Source organism: Passer domesticus, chromosome 6 (assembly GCF_036417665.1).
Source record: "Passer domesticus isolate bPasDom1 chromosome 6, bPasDom1.hap1, whole genome shotgun sequence".
Taxonomy (NCBI): Eukaryota; Metazoa; Chordata; class Aves; order Passeriformes; family Passeridae; genus Passer; species Passer domesticus.
Window position 1 is genome coordinate 847,295 of NC_087479.1, and position 22,540 is coordinate 869,834.

Genomic DNA, 22,540 nt, shown 5'->3' on the forward strand with positions numbered 1-22,540 from the left:
GCTTCTTTGTTGAGCTCTTTTCTTTTGAGTAATTAAAAAACTATGACCTTTACTAATTAAATTTACTAATTAAAAAGTAATTTTGAAAGCAGGTTCCTCAAATGAGATTATTTATTTCTTTTCTTTATGCAGAATAAAATAATTTTTCTATCATCAGATCCTCACTGAGGCTGATTCGGGGGGGAAAATGCTCCCCTCTCATTCCAGGAGGGGGATTTTCCCTGATCCTGGTTTTTGTCTCCTTATCCAGCCCCAGGCCATCCCACGGACAGGCCAGGTGACCCACAGGCCACCTCTGTCCCCTGCCATGTCCCCATCCCAAATCCCCCCTTCCCATCCATTTGGTTCCTCCAGGAACATCCCAGCATAAATCCCACAGAATCCCACAGTGTGTCCCTGCCCCAGGGCTGTCCCGGGGTAAATCCCATACAATCCCATACAATCCCATACAATCCCATATCCTGTCCCTGCCCCAGGGCTGCCCCACAGCTGCTCTGGTGCCCTGCAGACGCCCTCAGCTCCCTCCCAGGGATGCCCCCAAGCTGCAGAGGACACCGAGCTCTGTCATTCCCCAGGGACCCCACAGCTTTGGGCACTGCCCTGACACCACCCCAGCCCTGGAATTCTCCCTGCCACCATCCTCAGCCTCCCTGCCTGGGTTTGAAAAGCCAGGTGTGTGCTGAGGAGGGCAGGAGCCTGCCCTGGAAAGGAAAATGCAAAACCCTCCCTCTGAATTATTGTAATTTTGAAATTATAATTATAAAGGGGCTCTCGGGCAAAGATATGGGAGTAGGAATAACAGTTCTTTAGTAGGAAAATTAAAAATACAAATGCAACAGTATTTTAATACTATTAAAATATAATAATAAAAATGTATATATATAATTATATATATATATACACATATATATGTATATATAAAATCCTTGCCAGAGTCAGAACATGCCCTGTCCCCTGTGTGTCAGGGTGGTGGCACAGTCCCATCCCATGGGGGCTCAGCCCTCCTGCAGTGCCAGCTGTGCTTCTGCTGGAGCAGGGATCCTGCACAAGGGGGGAGTTTTCCTCTGCAGCTCCAGGGCTGCTGGAGATGGGCCTGGTGTTCCTGTGGGAATGCAGGGCAGGAGAAAGCTGCTCCTGTGGGAATGCAGGGCAGGAGAAAGCTGCTCCTGTGGGAATGCAGGGCAGGAGAAAGCTGCTCCTCTGGGAATGCAGGGCAGGAGAAAGCTGCTCCTGTGGGAATGCAGGGGGCAGAGGCTGCTGTGCTGTTCCAGGCTCAGATTGTATCCAGGTAGGAATGCTTGGCTCCTGCCCTGGGTGGAGCATCTCCCATGGGATGCTGGAATTGGATCAGCCCTGCAGGGACACTCAGTGGCCATGGACAGCAGAGATCTCCTGGAGGGAGGATTGGCTGTGGGAGAGATAAAGGAAAAACTGCCCCATGGACAGAGAGAACTGCCCCAGGTCTGACAGACGGGACAGAACACACTCCCAGATAAATATTCCAGCCTGAGACAGCCTGGGATAACCAGCCAGGGACACCCCCAGAGCCTTCCCAGGCTGTCTCAGTGAGGCTGACGTGGAGCAGGCCCAGTGCTGGCCCCACGTGTCCCAAATCCTCCCTGTGTCACCACTCATCTCCAGCATCTCTAGGCAGTATTAAAATGCTTTTCTTCCCCCCCATTTTCTCCCTCTCTTTCTCTTCCTGCTGCTGGAAATTCGGGATGACACAACGCGATAAGCTCTGTCACTTTGAATTAAAGCAGCTGGGCTGGGTTTGTCTGCAGCAGCGGAATGCAGATAAAATGTGATATCCCTGGGAAGTGTTACAGATCCATATTGTAATCCTGGCTTTTCGCAGCCATGGCAGCGGGCTCTCTGTGTGTGCTGGGCACTCCCTTGGCTATAAAGATCCAGCTGCTGGTGCTGGTGCTGGTGCAGCTCAGGGCAGTCGCTGGTAGCAGTGTGCTTGTGTTCCATGTGCTGCCATGGGATAACAGCCCGTGCACACACACGAGCACACCTGCACAGCTCTGCCAGCCAGCAGCACTGCCCCTCTGCAGGCAGGGTGGGCCAGGGCCCAGAGCTGCAGGGATGAGCACGGGCTGGGAGCACAGCCCAGCAATGGGCACGCTCTGCAGAGGGGGCAGCCAGGAGAGCCAGGCTGAGCAGCTCTGGGAGCCTGGCAGTGCTCTGGGAAAAGTTTCCTGTGCAGGAGGCTCTGTGGGTGTGCAGCAGGCTGATGGAATTCCAAGGGATTGAAGGGGCATCCCCGAGGAGAACAGGCTGCTCCTGCCTGAGTGCCAAGGTGCAGCGGCCGTGAGAACCTTTGCTCTGTGCTCCTCGGCTCCTGCTGGCCTGGAGAGACCTTTGTGCATTAACACAGGACACTGAACGGGGGTTTCACAGAGGAAGGGAGGGACACAGAGCCAGAGAACCAGACACTTCCCGGGATTAACTGTGGGCTCTCACCTGCAGCCTCCCAACAGCTGTTTGGGAACAGCAAAACATTCCATTCCCATTCCCATTCCCACTCCCATTCCCATCCCCATCCCCATTCCAATTCCCACTCCCACTCCCACTCCCATTCCCATTCCTGTTCCCATTCCCACTCCCACCCTGCCAGGGAGCAGGACCCCTCTCCAGTCCCTGGGTCTGGCCACCTCCAGCCTCCCTCTCCCAGGATTCCACCACCCTCCACTGGATCCATTATTTCCACAGCTTTCTCCCTGTGCTGGGTGAGGACTTGGAAGTTAAAAAAACCTTGGAAGGAATAAAACCTTGGAAGGAAAAAGCCCGCCGGGTTTGTTCCTAGCTGGGCAGCAGCCTGAGCTGAATTCGTTGAATCTGAATCACCAGAAACCCCTCGGGAAACAGAGGGGAAATTTATAAATTATTATCTCCAGCTCTCCAAATTAATCTGCACAAATAAGTAAAGCACTTTTTCATTTAGGATTTAAAATAAACAGGAGGGCAGAGAAAGCTCAGCACATGCTTGGTGTATGCACTGGCACAGCTCCAAGTGTTCCCTTGGAATTCCATGTGGGAAAGGAGCAGAAGCTCCAATGGAAGCAGAATCCCTGGCACAGGTGCCCAGAGCAGCTGTGGCTGCCCCTGGATCCCTGGCAGTGCCCAAGGCCAGGCTGGACACTGGGGCTGGAGCAGCCTGGGACAGTGGGAGCTGTCCCTGGAATGAGATGGGATTTAAGTCCCTTCCCACCCAAATCATCCCAGGATTCTGTGACTTTTTGAGATTCCCCTTCTTCCATGCAACCAGGAGAAGCAAATTCCAACCTACTCCCAACCTCTGGCTGCCCAAGGAAAGGCTCTCAGGCACCAGGACCCCTTCACTCCACACTCCCTCTTTCATCCATGAAGATTTCCATGCCCTGGCAGGGATGAGGAGATGAGCCAGAAACCCAGCTGGGGGCTGGGAGAGTCAGTGGAGCTTGTTCTGGAAACAGGGATCTGAGGAAGAGCTCCCTGTGCTCTCAGGGCTCCCTGGGGCTGTGCCAAGGGCAGAGAGCCCCATTCCAGCTGGGAGAGCCCCAGTTCCCAAAATGTGATCTGCAGGGAGCTGAGGGATGGGACAGGACAGGAGAAAACAGCCTCAGGCTGCACCAGGGGGAGTTTAGATTGGACATTGGGAAAATTCCTTCCTGGCACAGCTGCCCAGGGTGGAGTGCCCATCCCTGCAGGGATTTAAAGCCCTGAGGATGTGGCACTTGGGGACACGGTCAGGGTGGCCTTGACAGGGCTGGGGAAGGGTTGGACTCCATCTCAGAGGGCTTTTCCAGCCTAAAGGATTCCATGATCCATGGTGGGGTACCTGCCAGCCGTGCCCAAGGACCCAAGGGAGAAGTGCCCAAGCACAGCATTGCTTGGATTCATTGAACCCACAGCAGCAGGAATTTCCCCATGGAAAGGGTGCTCACGGCTGGCACTGCCCAGGGAGGTTTGGAGTGCCCATCCCTGGAGGTGTGCCAGGAATTCCTGGAGGTGGCACTCGGAGCTCTGGGCTGGGGACAGGGTGGGCATCGGGCACAGCTGGGACTCCATGGGCTGGGAGGGCTTTTCCAGCCCCAGGGATCCTGGGATTCTGTGAGTGACCCTTGGGCAGGGGTCTGGGGGGCCAGGGCAGCCGGGGGGGCTGGAGTGGCCTGTGCCACCCAACGGTGACATCCAGAGCCTGTCCCTGTGCAGTCCTACAGTGACATCCAGAGCTTGTCCCTGTGCCACCCAACAGTGACATCCAGTGGAATCCAGCAGTGACATCCAGCGGGATCCATCAATGACATCCAGCGGGATCCAGCGGTGACACTCAGCGGGATCCAGCAGGGACACTCAGCGGGATCCATCAGTGACATCCAGCGGGATCCAGCAGTGACACCCATCCTGGTCCAGCAGTGACGCCCAGCGCGGTCCCACAGTGACATCCAGCGCCCTCCCGGCCCCGCTGCAGCCCCGTGGCTGCTCCGCCCCCAGCCGGCAATTCCAAGGAAAAAGCGGCTTTTCCTTTTTTCCTTTCCCTTTCCCTTTCCCGTTTTCCCTTTTCCCGGGAGCACCCGGCACAGCGGCTCCTCGGGGGTGCAGCCGCCGGCTCCGCTGCTCCCGAGCTCCCGGCACGGACGCGGACGAGGCTCGGACGGGCGGCTCGGAGGAGCCTCAGCGCAGCCCGGTGCTGCGGGCCGGGGCACCGGCACATCACGGCACCGGCACCGCCCGGGTCATCCCCGCATCCCTCCCGAGCCGCCCGGGCCCGGCGGGACACGGGGGCAGCTCCGGGCTCTGCCCCGCTCCCTTCCCTGGGCATGGGGGAGCTGAAATCCCTTCTCTGTTCGGAAAGGCTGGGAGAGCTGGGAATGTTCCCTGGAGAGGAGAAGGCTCCAGGGAGAGCTCAGAGCCCCTGGCAGGGGCTCCAGGAGAGCTGCAGAGGGACTGGGGACAAGGCATGGAGGGACAGGAGCCAGGGAATGGCTCCCAGTGCCAGAGGGCAGGGATGGGTGGCAGATTGGGAACTGGGAATTGCTGGCTGGGCTGGAATTGCCAGAGCAGCTGTGGCTGCCCCTGGATCCCTGGCAGTGCCCAAGGCCAGGCTGGACACTGGGACACCCTGGCACAGTGGGAGGTGTCCCTGTGAGGTCCTCCTGGAGCCTTCTCTTGTCCAGAACAATCCCAATTCTCCCAGCCTTTCCATGGACATGTCCCATTTTCCAGAGCAATAACAAGAGTTAAAATCCCAATGCTCTGATCCTGTGTGTGCTGGAGCTTGTCCAAGTGCATGAATAATGAATTAAAGCAGTGTGGGGGTAAAAACCAGGATTTGATCCTGAACAACCTGGAAAAGTGGGGGAGAAGGGGCAGCAGCCATGGAATGAGGACATTCCATGAGAATGGGAGCAGCTCCAGAGGCTCCAGCACTGAGCACCAGACAAACCAGGATTTCCCAGGTTTGTTTTATTAAACAGCTTCACATCCACTGGAATCATCACAACAGTGCCTGGAGAGCACAGGGACAACACCCTGGGAGCTGCCAGAGAATCCCCACACGGCTCAGATCTCATCCTGTGGAGCCCAAAGGCCACTTTTGTAGACAAAACAAAACCAGGATGTTGCTGCTAAAACAAAATTATAAATATTTACAGGTAAAAGCACAAATCTACAGGGATCAGTTCTTACCCCCAACCAAAGCAGTCTGGCCAAGCCCATGTACAAAATTCCCTGTGCAGTTATTAAATCCTGCTAATAATCTGAGTTTTCCTTGGGTTTAAAACACAGCACACCACATAAGGAAAAAGAAAAAGGAATTATCATGGAGTTCTTTGTGTTCCAGGTCAACGGAAAGAACTGAAGGCAATTTGGGATGTTTTGCATTGCTTCCTACAGTGAATGGGGATTTATGGATGGGAAGTTCACTGAAGCAATGTTAGAGAACCAGAAACAATATTTGTGACATGGACAAAAATTCCAACAGTGGAAAGCATTCCTAGGAGGAGCTTGTAGATGATTATCTTTTAAAAAGCAGAAATTCTGATCTCTATACACAAATAAACTCATTTAACCCATTGGAAAGTGCAATTTGAGAGAGAAGGAACTGGAACTGGATGAAAATTGGGAGTTGTCACATCTTAGCTGCAGGTTCTCGGTTTTGCAGCTCCCAGCCAGGCATTCCCATGGGATTGCTGAGTTTCCCCTCAGCTTTTCCCTGACTGCTGTGTCTGGTCTCTGCCCAGGCACTGAAGGGACGGGGCAGAAATGGGGATGGAGAGAATTTAAGTGACACAGTCCCTAAGCTGATCCATCTCCAGGTAAGGAGTTCAGCAATAACAGCAGGAAAATTCTTCAGGCGTTTCTCCTGCAGAGTAAAAAGCAGTTTCTGCTGCTCTCTCCAGTGAGGCAATGTCACATCCACAGCACAGGGCTAATCTGGGACATCATTCCCCTCCTGTGACCTCATTCCAGTGGGAGGATTCCCCATGGAAAGGGGTGGTCTTGGAGCCCCTTTCACCCCAAACCATTGTGGGGTTTTTCATTCCCAGTGCCTGGAGAAAGGGAATGCAATATTTTGCAATTTTCAGTGCTTTGACTTCCATAAATGCTAGATGATTATAGAAATAATCACCATAATATGGATTTTTTTTTTGTTGTTCTGATTTATAGGGGTTTTTAATGATGTTTTTGTTGTTTATGGATTCTTTTTGTTGTGATCCATCCCTGGCAGTGCCCAAGGCCAGGCTGGACACTGGGGCTGGAGCAGCCTGGGGCAGTGGGAGGTGTCCCTGCCATGGCAGGGGTGGCACTGGGTGGGTTTTAGGTCCCTTCCAACCCAAACCATGCTGGGATTCCATGATTCCTTCTCCTCCCCACACACAAACATGCAAATTCAGCTGTCCTGCCAACAGATGCCCTGGAATAATGAAATCAGGCTTTTATTGCTGTCACTGGAATGGATCCCTGTGGGTCAGATTAACAATTCAGTGGTTTCAGTGCAGTTTCTCTTTTATTTACATTGGAATTCCTGCCCAGTTCCACCAAATCTGAAGGAGACCTGCAGGATTTTATGGTCTGTGCAATCACCTGGGCTATCTGAACGATGTTTTATGGTGACAACACCCTCCTGGACTGGTGAAATCCCAGTGATTGGAATGGCGGAACTGGAGCAGCCCTGGCTGCACCCAGCTCTGCAGGAATTCAGGATAAATCCAGAGCACTCAACCCTCCCCATTTAGCAAAATCATAAAGAAATGGCTTTTAAAGCAGCTATTTCAAATATTATTGCACCTTTCAAAATAACACTGTGTGGGCTTGGAAAACAATCAAACATGTTAAAATAAAGGGAAAGAAAACTGTGGAGGCAAAAAAATCCTTAGTACCTGGCCTGGCAACGGGCAGCCACCACAGAAATGTAAGGTAATTGGGATCAGAAGACAACACAAAATGTGCTAAATCAGTTAAATTGCATTTTAAGTGATGGTTATAACCCATGGCATCACTGCCTCTCTCTCTGGCCCAGTTTTGGCTGAGCCCAGGGCTGTGTGATTAACCCAGTGGGACGGGGGTGACCCAGGGGTGCCCCCAGCAGGACACAGGGTTGGGATGAGCCCTCTTGAACTCCCTGAAGAACCGAGCTGGCATCTCCCCGTTTGTGACAATGGGAACAACAAATGTGAAGTCCCCCCCTAAACACCCAAAAGAGGGAGCTCATCCCACAGGGACTGCAGAGCTGCAGGGGCACGGGGGGATGGAGCAAAGAAGAAGCCAAACCAGTGGAACAATCCAAACATGCTTTATGCACCGAAATCAGGAACAGCCTCGGGGGTACCCTACATTTAGCACCATTGTGAGATGGGAACACTCAGAGGAAGCAGTCATACAATCCTTGGGAAAAGGGGAACACGGACACGAGCTGGGGAGGATGGGATGGGATGGGATGGGATGGGCTGGCTCGGAGGGTTACTGGGTCTCATGCTAGGAATGCTGCTGCTGTGATTCCTCCTCGCATTCCAACCGAAAGCACACAGCAGGATGCAGTCAGTTCATCTAGCACTCGTTCCTCCGCGAGCAGAAAACAGAAGGGAAAAGTTAAAAATGCAAATTCTCTTCGTCAGCTCCAAAAATGTCCCGAGGAGGCAAATAAATTTGCCTTGTAAATGTCTCCAAGGATCATCCCAGCCCTCCTACCAGGAAGCAGGTGACAAAGGAGAGTACAGGCAACATCCTATGGCATTTATTATGTACAAACCTTGAGATACAGAAACAAGGCAGCCCTTGAGTTACCGGCCATAAAAAAGCCCGTGAAGCGCTGGCGCGGTGCGGGTGCAGCCCCGGGCAGGGCTCAGCCCCGCTGTGCTCAGCCCGCACGCTCAGCCCGCTCCCCCAGCACGGGAACGCCGCACTCCACACGAGGAGGAGACACAAGCTCTAGGAAGGGTTGGATGGACAGATTTCCACCGGGGCCGCAGCTCTCTCCCGAGCCCACAGGCACGAGCAGGGTGCCGAGGGCGGCGGGCACCGAGCTCCCCGCGCTGTGCCGCCGCAGCGCCCCGGGAGCAGCGGGTCGCTCCCGGGCCGAGCCGGGCCGGGCCGGGCCGGGCCGGGCAGCGGGCTCAGCCCCACCGGCCGCGTCCGAGGGCAGCGGCCTCAGAGGGCCGTGAGGCCGAAGTTGCAGCGGCAGTACATCATCCCCGCCGAGTCCAGCCACGAGTCCGAGATGGGCTCGTAGCGCTGCACCGTGTTCAGGTAGGAGGAGCCCGAGTGCCCCCCCACCACGTACAGGTGGTTATCGATCACCGCCGCGCCCACGCCTGCCGAGAGAGGAGCCGCATCAATCCCTGCTCCCAGCCCGAGCCACCCCCGAGTCCCCCCTGGCTAAAGAAACCAGCCGTGAGCACCGCCCTGTTCGGGGCTGACACCCCTTCTGTGCTGCTCTCATCCCCTTCCCTACAATAAAACCACCTCCCTCTGTGCCAGTGCCCCGTCAGGGAGGCTGTGGGACAGATCATGGAATGTCCTGAGCTGGAGGGACCCACAGGGATCATCCCAGCCCCATCCCTGCCCAGACCCCCATCAACCCCACCCTGGCATCCCTGGCAGCTCCTGGAGCTCTGGCAGCCTCGGGGCTGTGCCCATTCCTGGGGAGCCTGGGCACTGCCAGCACCCTCTGGGGAAGAGCCTTTCCTGAAATCCAACCCAAACCTGCCCTGGCCCAGCCCCAGCTCTCCCTGGCTCCTGTCCTTGTCCCAGGGAGCAGAGATGGGACCTGCGCCACAACCCTGCACCCCTGAGTCTCCACACCCCATAAAATCCAGCAGAAGTGAGCACAGAACTGCTGCTACTCACCACTGTCGAAATCACTGAAAAACAGGAGGTAGAATTACTACTTCCTGTAATTTTTGTCACAGCTCAGCATTACTAAACTGAACTTGGAGAAATCAAGATCCTTTCACGGAGTGCTGAAGTGACCCCACCCTCAGGTGGAGCCCCTGCCACCCTCCCTGCAGGTTTCACCAGCCCAGAGGCCCATCCCTGCCATGTCCCACCTGTCCTGGGCTCCTTCATGGGCCGGCACACCGTCCACTGGTTCTGGTGGGGGTCGTACCTCTCGATGCTGGACAGGTGGGACACCCCGTTGTGTCCCCCCACCACGAAGATGAAGCCCAGCATGACCCCCACCCCAAAGTTTATCCGTTTGTCAGCCATGGAGGCCACGGTCTCCCAGGAGTTCTTGCTCGGATCGTAACGTTCCATGCTGCAAGGCAAACACAGCTGTGAGCTTGGGATCTGGGATGGGATTCACCCATGGAGGGGCACAGACACAGCTGTGAGCTTGGGATGGGATGGGATTCACTCCTGGAGGGGCACAGACACAGCTGTGAGCTTGGGATGGGATGGGATTCACCCATGGAGGGGCACAGACACAGCTGTGAGCTTGGGATGGGATGGGATTCACCCATGGAGGGGCACAGACACAGCTGTGAGCTTGGGATGGGATGGGATTCACCCATGGAGGGGCACAGACACAGCTGTGAGCTTGGGATGGGATGGGATTCACCCATGGAGGGGCACAGACACAGCTGTGAGCTTGGGATGGGATGGGATTCACTCCTGGAATGGCACAGACACAGCTGTGAGCTTGGGATGGGATGGGATTCACTCCTGGAATGGCACAGACACAGCTGTGAGCTCTGGGATGGGATGGGATTCACCCATGGAGGGGCACAGACACAGCTGTGAGCTTGGGATGGGATGGGATTCACTCCTGGAGTGGCACAGACACCGCTGTGAGCTTGGGATGGGATGGGATTCACTCCTGGAATGGCACAGACACAGCTGTGAGCTTGGGATGGGATGGGATTCACCCATGGAGGGGCACAGACACAGCTGTGAGCTTGGGATGGGATGGGATTCACTCCTGGAGTGGCACAGACACCGCTGTGAGCTTGGGATGGGATGGGATTCACCCATGGAGTGGCACAGACACAGCTGTGAGCTCTGGGATGGGATGGGATTCACTCCTGGAGGGGCACAGACACAGCTGTGAGCTTGGGATCTGGGATGGGATTCACTCCTGGAGTGGCACAGACACAGCTGTGAACTTGGGATCTGGGATGGGATTCACTCCTGGAATGGCACAGACACAGCTGTGAGCTCTGGGATGGGATTCACCCCTGGAGTGGCACAGACACAGCTGTGAGCTCTGGAATCTGGGATGGGATTCACCCCTGGAGTGGCACAGACACAGCTGTGAGCTCTGGGATGGGATTCACCCATGGAGGGGCACAGACACAGCTGTGAGCTCTGGGATGGGATGGGATTCACCCATGGAGGGGCACAGACACAGCTGTGAGCTTGGGATGGGATGGGATGGGATTCACTCCTGGAGGGGCACAGACACAGCTGTGAGCCCAGGATCTCAGGAATTCACTCCTGGACTGTCACAGCTCCAGCTGGCTCTGCCAGAATTACCACACCGGAGTAATGGCACACAGAGGAAAGGGCTGGAGCTGATGGCAAATTCCATGGTGCAGTTGCTTGGTACAACCCAAGAGCAGCACCCAGAAACTGTGTTATCACCTGGGAAGCATCAATCACACCCCAGGGCACTTCCACAACCAAAGCAGCCCAACAGTGCTGCCAAAAATCACTTTTAACCTGTTTTTATAATATATACAGTCAAAGGTTGGGCTCAACAATCTTAAAAGACTTTTCCATCCCAAACAGTTCTGTGGTGTTTCCCCCTGGCACAGCAACTGGTTCAGCCTCTCCTATGTCCTCCCTGTCCTGGATCTTCAGGTCACATCCCAAAACCAAGAGGTTCCTCAGAGCTGAAAGCTCCTTCAGGATGTCTGGTGTGATTTTTTAAAATTAAGAATTTAAAATGTATATAACATAAATAACAATCTATTAAAATAATATCATACTCTTGTAAAACAATCTATTAAAATAATATAATAATCTATTAAAATAAAAATGCTGTGGGAAACTGAACACAACACAGAGCTGAAGTGCATTTCTTTGGCTACACAGCAAATCCAAAATTACCTTGAGGTTGGCCTGAAAATAACATTCAGAGAGAAAAAAGCATGTGGAGAGTGTATTTGTATTCCTCAGGAAAAGCAGAAAGAGGCTGCTGATCAAAGCATTGAGGGCAAGAGAGGTTTCAGGATCAAAGGGAAATGAATTCTCGTCGTTATTAATATTTCTGATCACTGTACAGATGGTCAGTCATTAGCACACTCATGGCTCAGAGCTGTTCCTGCCCAAGCACTGCTGCAGGAGCACAGAGGGGCAGGAAAAAGGGAAACATGAGAGCAGCAGCACAGAGTTTGGAAAAGGGGGTTCATTGCCCAGTGTGAGCCTGGTTTAATGCCAGAGCTTGGAGGAGCCTGGTGCTGCATGGCATGGCTCGGTACTCACCCCTCCACTCACAAATAAAACCAGAATTATTCACAGATATGGAACACCCTGACTTGGAAGGATCAAGGAGTCCAGGGATGCTTTTCCTAATAGAAAGAAGAACCTTTTCCTAAAAGAAGAACCTAAAAGAAGAATTTTTTCCTGATGTCCAACCTAAACCTCCCCTGACTCAGCCTCAAGTAAAAAAGTCAATGCAATTCATCATCACAACATCTGGTGCCACCCTGTTGAACAAGCACTGCGTCCCTCCCTAGGAACAAGAGTTTCATTCTTTATTCAGCTCTTCCACTTGTAGTTTATTATTCTGCTTCCTGGAGGGACATTCAGCTGATCTGTTCCCATTTTAATGATGGAAAATGATTCCTTTGGATAACTGAACATCCACAGGGAACAGAGGAGTTAAAGAGCATGGTGGTACCAGGAAATTCCTTGGGAATGCAAGGTCTGAAACAACTCCTGGAGTCAGACCATAACCCCCATCCTAAATCCTGCTATGAGCAGTAACACTAATTCAAGATCCCATCAGAGTTTTGTACTTATTTTGGGTGAACTGAGCATGGGAAAACTCCTATTCACCTCAAATCAGGGCTTTTGTGGTAAAACTCACCATCCACCCTCAGATTTTGCAGGCTTGAGCTCCAAGGCTCAGCAATGTGCAGGCATGTCTTTGTTTTTACCTTTTTGGCAAAATCACCTTTTAGGTGATCTAAAAAAGAGCCCAAACAAGGTAGAACACACAAGGTGGAACAAAAATAAAGATTTCCTTTTTGACTGATGAGACTGATGTGACAGAACAGGGATTACTGAGGCCCAGAATCTACTGGAGATTATTTATGGGCTGCCCAGGGGGTTTGCTGGTGCCAGGCTGGCACAGGTCACCCCCAGCACATCCCTGTTCATGTGAGCAGGGGAAGGATTAAAAAAGCTGCCCAGGGGGTTTGGTGGTGCACAGGTGAGTCACCCCAGCATGTACCTGGTCATGTGGGCATGGGAAGGATTAATGAGGCTACCCATGATCAGAAAACAACCAAACCATGGGGTTTGCTGATGCCCAAGTGGGCACAGGATCACCCCCAGCACATACTTGTTCATGTGGGATGAGGAAAGATTGATGAGGCTGCCCTTGATCAGAAGACAACCAAACCATGGGGTTTGGTGGTGCCAGGTGGGCACACGGTCACCCCAGAACATCCCTGCTCATGTGGGTAGTGTGGGTCACCCCAGTACACACCTGTTCATGTGGGCAGAAGAAGGATGTAAAAGGCTGTCCATGGGGTTTAGTGGTGCCCAGGTCACCCCAGCACATCCCTGTTCATGTGGGCAGTGTGGGTTACTCCAGAACATCCCTGTTCATGTGGGCACCACCCCAGCACACACTTGTTCATGTGGGCACAGGTCACCCCAGCACACACCTGTTCATGTGGGCAGTGTGGGTCACCCCAGCACATCCCTGTTCATGTGGGCACAGGTGACCCCAGCACACCCCTGTTCATGTGGGCACAGGTGACCCCAGCACATCCCTGTTCACGTGGGCACAGGTGACCCCAGCACAGGTGACCCCAGCACAGGTGACCCCAGCACACCCCTGTTCATGTGGGCACAGGTCACCCCAACACAGGTGACCCCAGCACAGGTCACCCCAGCACATCCCTGTTCATGTGGGCACAGGTGAGCCCAGCACGTACCTGTTCATGTGGGCAGGCCCGTAGCCCCCGATGGCGTAGATCATGCCGTCCAGCACGGCAGCAGCGAAGCAGCTCCGTGTCCTGCTCATGGGGGCCACCAGCTGCCACTCCTTGACCTTGGGGATGTACTTCTCCACGCTCCTCAGGTAGGACTGGCCGTCGTAGCCGCCCAGCGCGTACAGCTCGCCGGCCAGCACGGCCACGCCCAGCGTGCTGCGGCTCTCGAACATCCTCTCCAGGGAGCTCCAGGTGTTGGTGTCGGGGTCCCAGCACTCCACGGAGCTCTCGTGCTTCCTGTAGCTGATGCCCTGGCACACGTGGGTGGCGATGCCCCCCACCACGTACATCTTCTGCTCCAGCACGCACACCCCGAACTCATAGCGGGGGATGCTCAGCGGGGCCAGCCCGATCCACGAGTCGTTCTGGGGGAAATACATCTCCATGCTGCGGGGGAAACAGGGAGCCAGTCAGCAACTGCAACCGCCGAAAATGTGCCCCAAAGGGAGGGGGAAACACACCAAAAAAACCACCCCAAACCGGCCACAGAAACGGGAGAGAGAAAAGTAAATTAGAGAGAGGGAAGCACACATCGGCATTCACAAATATACATTCAGAAATGACAGCCTGCAGTTTATAAATGTGTATGTCATGTGCACTCTGTAATTTAAACAGTGTCCACGTAGCACAAACTAACCTGAAAAGTACATCTTTAAAACAGCTTATTGCTTTTAAACAGCATTTTAAACCTTATACCTAAACCTTAAAGCTGAACCCCAAAGCCGAACCCCAAAGCCGAACCCCAAAGCCAAATCTTAAAATCCCATTTTCTTTTAAGTATACTCAGTGTGAGAACATGGTGGGTCTAGCTTGCCCCAAATTAAGTCGAGCCAATCTACCTGAATAGTTTAATTAATAAATTAGCTAAATAATTAAGAGGCTATCTGGTACAGAGGAAACACGATCTGCTCAAAAACAATACAGGAGCATGAGGCCCCTGGAGAGCTGACAGGTACTAAGAGCCCAGAAACAGGAGCTGCTGAAACACCAGAGAGTAGAGATTAAATATTTCCAAGTAATTTTGTTATTATGAAGCACCAAAAAATTGAAAATAATCTAAATTACACTGGGAGGCTACATTTTTATAATCACTGAAGAAGGTGGGAAAGAAGCAGAGCTGAAGAATCAGAGAATGACTTTATTCACTCAAACACTTTACGAAGCACAAAACCCCCTTTATTTTTTAAGTCTATAAACCAAACAATTCCCAGCCCTGACATCTGGTTTAATATCAGTGACTATCACTGGGAAAATGAACTTTAAATTGTTTTGATACCTCTGAACACAGGGGAGAGAACACCCAGCTCTCCCCAGGTTTTCACGTGGGTTTCCCTCTGCAAGCACTGAACTGTCCCAGCAAAGGAGATCCCAGAACATGATCCAGAATCCAGCTGTGGAACCAGTTCAGGCAGTCTGCCTGGGCACAGGGAACACTCCTGGGGCTGCTCAGGGCACACTGAACATCAAAGCTCTGTCAGTGCCAGTATAAATGGATATTTGTATGTAAACAGCCCACACACAGTTCAACCAGCAGCTCTGGGAATGCCAATCCCATGTTCTAAGCACACCCAGCTTGGGACATCAAGTTGTTTTTCTCTGTTTTGTTCCTTCTGCTCCCAGGAGGAGCCTCAGGGATGCTCTCCAGAAGTGAGGAGGCTCATTCTGGAATGCAGGTGGAGGAGGAGGGGCCCCCACCTGTCCCTGCTGCACAGACACCTGCCACAGCTGGGATCAAAGCCATGGTCACACCATGATCCAGAACTCCTCCATGAAATCCCAGGATCACTGAGGTTGGGAAAGAGCTCCAGGATCAGAGTCCCAGCTGTGCCCAGCCCAGAGCTCTGAGTGCCACCTCCAGGAATTCCTGGGACACCTCCAGGGATGGGCACTCCAAACCTCCCTGGGCAGCCACTTCCATTTTTCCCTTGAAACAATTCCTCCTGCAGATATCCAATAACCCCTCAGCACAGACAAAGGCAGAACTCAGATCTGTCCCTCTCTTCTGCATGGAAAAATCCAACAATTCATTCCCAAAATTTGGGAATGGCAGCCCCTAAATAACACAGGAGAACTGCTGGGGAGACAATTCCTGCTTCCAGAGAGGAGCTTTGTGTCCTAAATCACACCCAGGAGCAACACTGCAATGGAAAAACTGGACTTAAACCCTACCTGGCATTACTGAAATATGTTCAGATTAGATTGGATATTTCATCAAAATCAGCCTAAAAATCATAGGAAAATCTTATCAAACTGAGCCCCAAGCTGTAACTCCCAGGTACAATTTTCCCTGGGGAAATTGCTGCTGTGCCCACCCTGAGCTGCCCTGGCCCAGCCTGAGGCTGTTCCCTCTGCTCCTGTCCCTGTTCCCTGGGAGTGCCCTCCTGGCAGGAGCTGCAGGGAAAAGTCTCCCTGAGCCTCCTTTATTCTCCTTCACTCTGCTCTGATTAAGTCTATTTTAATTCCAAGGATTTTTGAATCATCAGGAAGCACATTTGTCAGACAGCAAGTTAATTTTTATGATTTGTTTGTAATAATAACAAATCAGGGGAAAATTAAGTAAAATGAAAATACCTGGAAGGAAAAATAAGAACTGTGCAGACTTAATTAACCACCTTATTAACTCAATCAACAGAATGAAAATTATTCCAGAGCTTTTTTGGTTGCACAAACAAATGTCTGGCACAAACAAAACCCCCTAACACTGCAAATTACTAATTACTAACTGCAAATTACTAATAAAAAAGCATTTTGAACTTGGGGCTCATCCTTGCTAAAAAAACCTGCTGAAGAGTTTTGATGGAAGAAGTTGGGGCTCGTATTTGTTTGAAAAAACCTGCTGAAGAGCTTTTATGGAGGAACTTGGGGCTATCTTTGTTAAAAAATGAAAATGAAAACCTGCTGAACAGCTTCTATGCAGGAATTTGGGGCCCAGCCTTGTTAAAAAAAAAAAAAAAAAAAAAGAAAACGTGCTGAATAGTTTTTATGGAAGAACTTGGGGCTCATCCTTGTTAAGAAACTTGCTGAAGAGTTTTGACGGAGAAACTTGGTACTCATGCTGGTTAAAAAAAACTGCTGAAGAGTTTTGATGGAGGAACTTGGGGCTCAGCTGTGTTAAAAAACCAGAAAACCTGCTGAAGAATTTTTATGGAGAAATTTGGGGCTCATCCCTGTGAAAAAATGAAAACATGCTGAAGAGGTTTTATGGAAGAACTTGAGGCTCATGCTGGTTAAAAAAAGAGAAAACCTGCAGAACAGTTTTTATGGAAGAACTTGGGGCTCATGCTGGTTTAAAGAAACAGAAAACCTGCTGAAGTTTTTAGGCAAGAACTTGGGGCTCATCCTTGTTAGAAAAACCTGCTGAAGTTCTAATGGAGAAACTTGAGGCTCATCCTTGTTAAAAAAAGAAAACCTGCAGAACAGTTTCTATGGAGGAACTTGGGGCTCATCCTTGTTAGAAAAACCTGCTGGAGAGGTTTTATGGAAGAACTTGGGGCTCATCCTTGTTAAAAAAAGAAAACCTGCTGAAGGGTTTTATGGAGGAACTTGGGGCTCATCCTTGTTAGAAAAACCTGCTGGAGAGGTTTTATGGAAGAACTTGGGGCTCATCCTTGTTAAAAAAAGAAAACCTGCTGAAGGGTTTTATGGAGGAACTTGGGGCTCATCCTTGTTAAAAAAAGAAAACCTGCTGAAGGGTTTTTATGGATGAACTTGAGGCTGATCCTTGTTAAAAAAAGAAAACCTGCTGACGATTTTTTATGGAGGAACAGAACAACCACACCCCGCAAAATCCGGTGGGACTCCCAGCTCTCTCCCAGCCGCAGAGCCCGGGGGGATCCCAGCCCCCAGGGGTGCCAGGCAGTGCCCAGGGCTGCTCCTCACCTCTCCAGGCAGGCGAAGAGCCCGGCCTTGCCCCCCACGGCACAGAGCACCTTGGGCGCGCAGCGGGGCCGCGTCAGCAGCATGGTCTGGTGCGACAGTCTGTGCTCGGGCATGAAGTGGTACTTGAGGGCCTCGTTGAGCAGGTGCTTGCAGGTGTGGTCGTCCCGGATCAGGTGGTTGGCCTCGTAGAGGCGCGTCAGGAACTTGACGCTGAGCAGGGGCAGGCGCACGCAGTGCAGCAGCTGCGCCAGGTACTTCTGGCGCTCCTGCACGTCGTACTTGACCCAGGACTCCAGGGCGTAGAACACCGTCTCCTCCGTCACCACGTTCAGGCAGTCGTTGGACACGATCTCGTCCAGCTCCGCGTGCGTCAGCTCCAAGAACTCCTCGGTCTGGCACACGTCCTCGAAGTTCTGGCAGATGAACTTGCTGGCCGCCAGGTAGAGCTCGTGGCAGCCGTAGGTCTCGGCGAAGCGCGAGATGCCGATGCAGTTGCCGGGGTCCAGCTGGCTCTCCAGGAAGGCACAGCACTCCTTGACCACCAGCTTCACCTGTATTGGAAATGAAAGGCGACTCCAATAAGGGGACACAGAATGATGTATCTGACTCTAGTTCATTAGAAGGCTAATTAATTACTTTATTATACTATGCTACATACATTACATCTAAACTGAACCTGCCTTGCACTCTGCACACAACTTCACTCATCTCTTGACTCCCTGGTGATTGTCACACACACTGTCCTGGCCCTGACAGGCCAAGGGAACAAAACATCTTCACTTTGGATAAATGTCGCCATGATATTTTATGAAAACTCCTTTGCTAGGACTTTTCTCCTATTCTAGCTGAGAAGCCTCAGAATAGAAACGTAAACAATGACTGTCTGATGGCTGTGGGATGTGGTCTGGGCATTGTTTAGCAACAGGTGCATCTTTGATTGGTTTGTGTGAGTTGTTTCTAATCAATAACCAATCAAAGATGCAGCTGCATCGGACTCTAATCTTAGAGTCACAAGCTTTTGTTATTCATTCCATTCCTGTTTTTTCCAGCCTTCTGATGGATCCTTTTCTCTCTATTCTTTTTAGTACAGTTTTAGCATAGCATTTTTAATATAATATATATCATTATTTTAATATAATATATATCAGAAGGCTGGTTTATGATATGTATTATATATATCATTTTTAATATAATATATATCATTAACCAGCCTTCTGAACCATGGAGTCAAGATTCTCATCTCTTCCCTCGTCCTGGCACCCTCGAACACCACCCCAGACAAACAATCTCCACGCTGCACTCTCCTTTGGCACAGCACAGGCACAGCCAGCGATCAGAACCGTGCTCCCCCTCTCCCTGCAGCTCAGAGGATCTCAGCACCCCTCGGGCCGACCCGTGCCCTGCTGCTCCCGGCGCAGAGCAGTGCAGCAGCAGACCTGCAGCAGGTTGGCGGCGGGCAGCAGGGACTCCACGGTGTCCTGCGAGATGAAGACGGTGCCGGTGTAGGCGTACTCCACGATGGCCTGCAGCGCCGCCTCGTCCACGCACTGGAACTCCACCTCGGCGTTCTCCTTCTCCGACAGGTTCCCGGTGAACATGGCCTTGAAGTAGGGGCTGATGCTGGCCAGCACCACCTTGTGCGCGTGGATCTTGGCCTCGCCCACGCGCAGCACCACGTCGCACAGCTCCTGGTGCTGCCGCAGCAGGTTGAGGCCCTGCAGGAGCTGCTCCGAGTGCAGCGGGGTCAGCTTGGCCAGCAGGAACGGCGGGGACGACGGCTCCATCTGGGACAAACACAGTGTGGGAGCTGTCACTTCACCTTTATGTAACTGAGACATGCCACACACAACAGTTACAAGGTGTCTTTTCACCTTGGCTTTTAACTTAATAAGGCTCCACTTCCCAATTCCCTTTTCAACCCTCACCTGCTACACTTTTTCATGCAAGTTAAGTCCAGGACCTTCAAATGTTCATTGACAGTCTTTGCTAGATTAAACTCTCAATTAAAAAACCCCACAACCATCACTTTTTTTGTTGTTCTGGAGTAAAATGTCTATGGTCTGATTGTTGGGGTGCCTGTGCAGGGCCAGGAGCTGGATTGATGATTCCTGTGCATCCCTTCCCACTCAGGCTACTCTGTGACTCTACATCAGGGGTTTGAGAGAACTGCACAGTGGCTGAAACAGAAATAAACACAGATAACCAAAGAATACAACTGGCTTATTTGAGACGAAGTTTTAAAACTTCTTTTGTGCAGTTCAATTCCTGCACTAAACTCCTTTTTGTTCAGCTCCCTGCCTGCCTAGTGCTCCTGGGGAGCGGCCCAGTCCTGCTGTGCCTTTTTCTGGCAGGGAGCAGCTTCCCATTCCCATTCCCATTCCCACTCCCACTCCCTCTGCCAACCACCCCCACAGAGGGGCAGGAGCAGATTCCTGTGCTGTGCATGCACAGAGGAGCACAGGAGAAAGGGAGATCCTCACCTCACCTCACCAGGAGATCCCTGCTGGGCTGGGCTCAGCCCCTGGAGAGCTCGGAGCTGCCCAGGTGAGCAGGGCACAGGCCTGCACACACCCGGAGTGCTCAGCACCTCCCCAGGAGCTGCAGCAGTGCAGCAGAGCAGCAGTGCAGGATCCTCTCTCCCCCACAGCTGCTCGCCCCCAGCCCCGTGTGTGTCGTGACAGTGACAGCAGAGCTCTCCCCCGGGCTCTGCCCTGGTGGGAGGCACCTGCTCCAGCTCCAGCTCCAGCAGCATGCCAGGCTCTTTGTGCACTGCACTGCTGAGCTGGAGGGCAGGAACGTGTCAGGGTGCTGGGCCACGGGGAGAGAATCCCATTGTTCTCCAGGGAACAACCCCCGCCCCTGAGCAGAGCAGCTTTTCATTTGCTGGATGATCTCTGCAAGATCTTCTTTTAGCTTCATTATAAGTTATAACGTTTGCACAGCTCCTTAAATGACACCTCACTTGCAGGTGAGCCCACTTAGAAGTGCTCGATTTGAAATAATCAACGTTTAGATACAGAATACAATAGCAGTGACAGGGAAGGGAAGGGGCTGAAAAAAACCTCTTACCCAGAAAGAGATAAATAAGCTGTCCTATTACCACTCTTCACTGGAAAAAATAACTGAAATAAACTAATTTAAGTGCATCTGCAAAAGGCAGGATCAGAGACAATATTTTCCCATCACATTTTGCAGCACAAATTATCCATGGAAGAATTAAAAAATTTAAAATCATTTAAAAAGCTGTCCAGCAGCTAAAAGAATGTATTCCCCTTTTGTGGTTGTGTTCAGTTCCTAGTTTGATCATACAAACACACAAAAATCAGGAAACACAAGGCACCACCACATGGAAAAAGGAGTGGTCCCAGTTCAGCAGCAAAACCTGCCCAAACCCCTATAAATAACCACATTTCAGGTATCCTGCAGCAATGAAGCTTCGTGCACCACGCTGGTAGAACCTCTCACCCCCCTGCATGGCCAGGCTCACCCACACCACGGATCTGCTGTTATTTATTTCACTTTTTAGCAAGAAACCAGCAGCTGGAACGTGAAGCAGCCCTGGAATTGCATCCCAGCGACACCAAACAGCCACGCCGGGCTCCGGGCTGTCACACCCTCCCTGCCCGTGCCTCGAACTCATCTCCGACTGGAAACAAAGGGGTTAACCTCAGGGGACACCTGGGGAGCTGCGGGCTCTGCCCTGCCTGCCCCAGAGAGGGTTTGGGGCTGGCAGGAACGGGCCGGGCTGGCCCTGACACTGCGGGAGAGCAGCGGGCTGAGCCGGGCTGAGCCGGGCTGAGCCGGGCTGCAGCTCCCGGCAGGGACACGGCACAGGCTGCCTGGTTCTGGGACTGCCGCTGCCCGCTGCTGGGACTGCTGCTGCTGCCTGGTTCTGGGATCGCTGCTGCTGCCCCACTGCTGGAATTGCAGCTGCTTTCCCGCTTCTGGAACTGCTGCTGCCTGGTTCTGGGATCGCTGCTGCCCCGCTGCTGGCATTGCTGCTCTCTCATTTCTGGGATTACAGCTCTCCCATTTCTGGGATGCTGCTGCCCCACTCCCGGAATTGCTGCTCTCCCACTTCTGGCATTGTTGCTGCCCTACTGCTGGAACTGCTGCTGTCCCGCATCTGGGATTGCTGCTCTCTCATTTCTGGGATTACAGCTCTCCCACTTCTGGCATTGCTGCTGCCCTACTGCTGGAACTGCCGCTCTCCCACTTGTGGAACTGCCGCTCTCCCACTTGTGGAACTGCCGCTCTCTCACTTGTGGAACTGCCGCTCTCCCACTTGTGGAACTGCCGCTCTCCCACTTGTGGAACTGCCGCTCTCCCACTTGTGGAACTGCCGCTCTCCCACTTGTGGAACTGCCGCTCTCTCACTCCTGGCACTGCTGCTCTCCCACTCCTGCAATTCCTGCTCTCCCGTGGCCGTGCCCCACCCGCTGCCCCGGCTCCGCTCTCGGCCGGGACAGGGCCGGCTCCCTCCCAGCCCTCAGCGCTCCGTGTCCCGGCGGCTCCGCCACCCTCCCGCTGCCGGGCGGGCCCCCCGCTACATCCGCACCCGCACCCGCCCGGGGACGCGGCAGGGCCGGGAGGCGGCACGGCGGCTGTGTGCCAGCAGCCCCGGCCGTGTCCGGGCCGTGTCCCGGCCGTGTCCGGGCCGTGTCCCGGCCGCGCTCTCACCTGTGCCGGGAGCCCCGGGCCCGGCCCGGCCGCGCCGCCGCCTCGCTCCGCCGCCGCCGCCCGCGCCGTCACTTCCGGCCGCCCCGCCCCGCGCGCCCCGCCAATCAACGGCCGCGCCGCCGCACACACCCACACCCGCCGGCCCCCGGGCGGTACCACGCCGCGCGCCGCGCGGGGGGCCCGCCGCGGTTTCGCTGCCCCGGCGGTTCTGCTTCGCCCCATCCCCGCTGCTCGCGCGACGCCGCTCTCCGCTTCTCCGCTTCTCCGCCGCCGCGCCCCGTCCCGCCCGCAGCGGCCTGAGGAGAAGTAGCGGAGGTACGCGCGTC

General features: G+C 53.1%; 1 protein-coding gene across 2 annotated transcripts; it reads right to left on the minus strand.

The window, feature by feature from the left end:
* Positions 1–7,767: 7,767 nt before the first annotated feature.
* On the minus strand, positions 7,768–22,331 carry KLHL28 (kelch like family member 28). 2 transcript variants are annotated; one of them, XM_064422769.1, is made up of 6 exons: positions 22,215–22,331; positions 18,971–19,318; positions 17,535–18,085; positions 13,599–14,042; positions 9,537–9,745; positions 7,768–8,801 (listed from the first exon to the last, which is right to left on the minus strand). In XM_064422769.1, the coding sequence occupies exons 2-6, from the start codon at positions 19,316–19,318 to the stop codon at positions 8,638–8,640; spliced, it is 1,716 nt and encodes a 571-aa protein (XP_064278839.1). In that variant the 5' UTR covers positions 22,215–22,331; the 3' UTR covers positions 7,768–8,637. The 2 variants fall into 2 exon arrangements, with proteins under 2 accessions (XP_064278839.1, XP_064278838.1); XM_064422768.1 differs by having other exon boundaries at positions 18,971–19,363; positions 22,215–22,288.
* Between the last annotated feature and the right edge of the window lie 209 nt (positions 22,332–22,540).

Bases quoted from the DNA above. Each gene is read 5' to 3' on its own strand.
- KLHL28 (XM_064422769.1), bottom strand. From the start codon at position 19,318: ATGGAGCCGTCGTCCCCGCCGTTCCTGCTGGCCAAGCTGACCCCGCTG. The intron at 18,086-18,970 runs GTCTGCTGCTGC...TTTCCAATACAG, and splicing joins CCGCCGCCAACCTGCTGCAG to GTGAAGCTGGTGGTCAAGGA. The intron at 14,043-17,534 runs GTGAGGAGCAGC...TTTCCCCCGCAG, and splicing joins CTCTTCGCCTGCCTGGAGAG to CATGGAGATGTATTTCCCCC.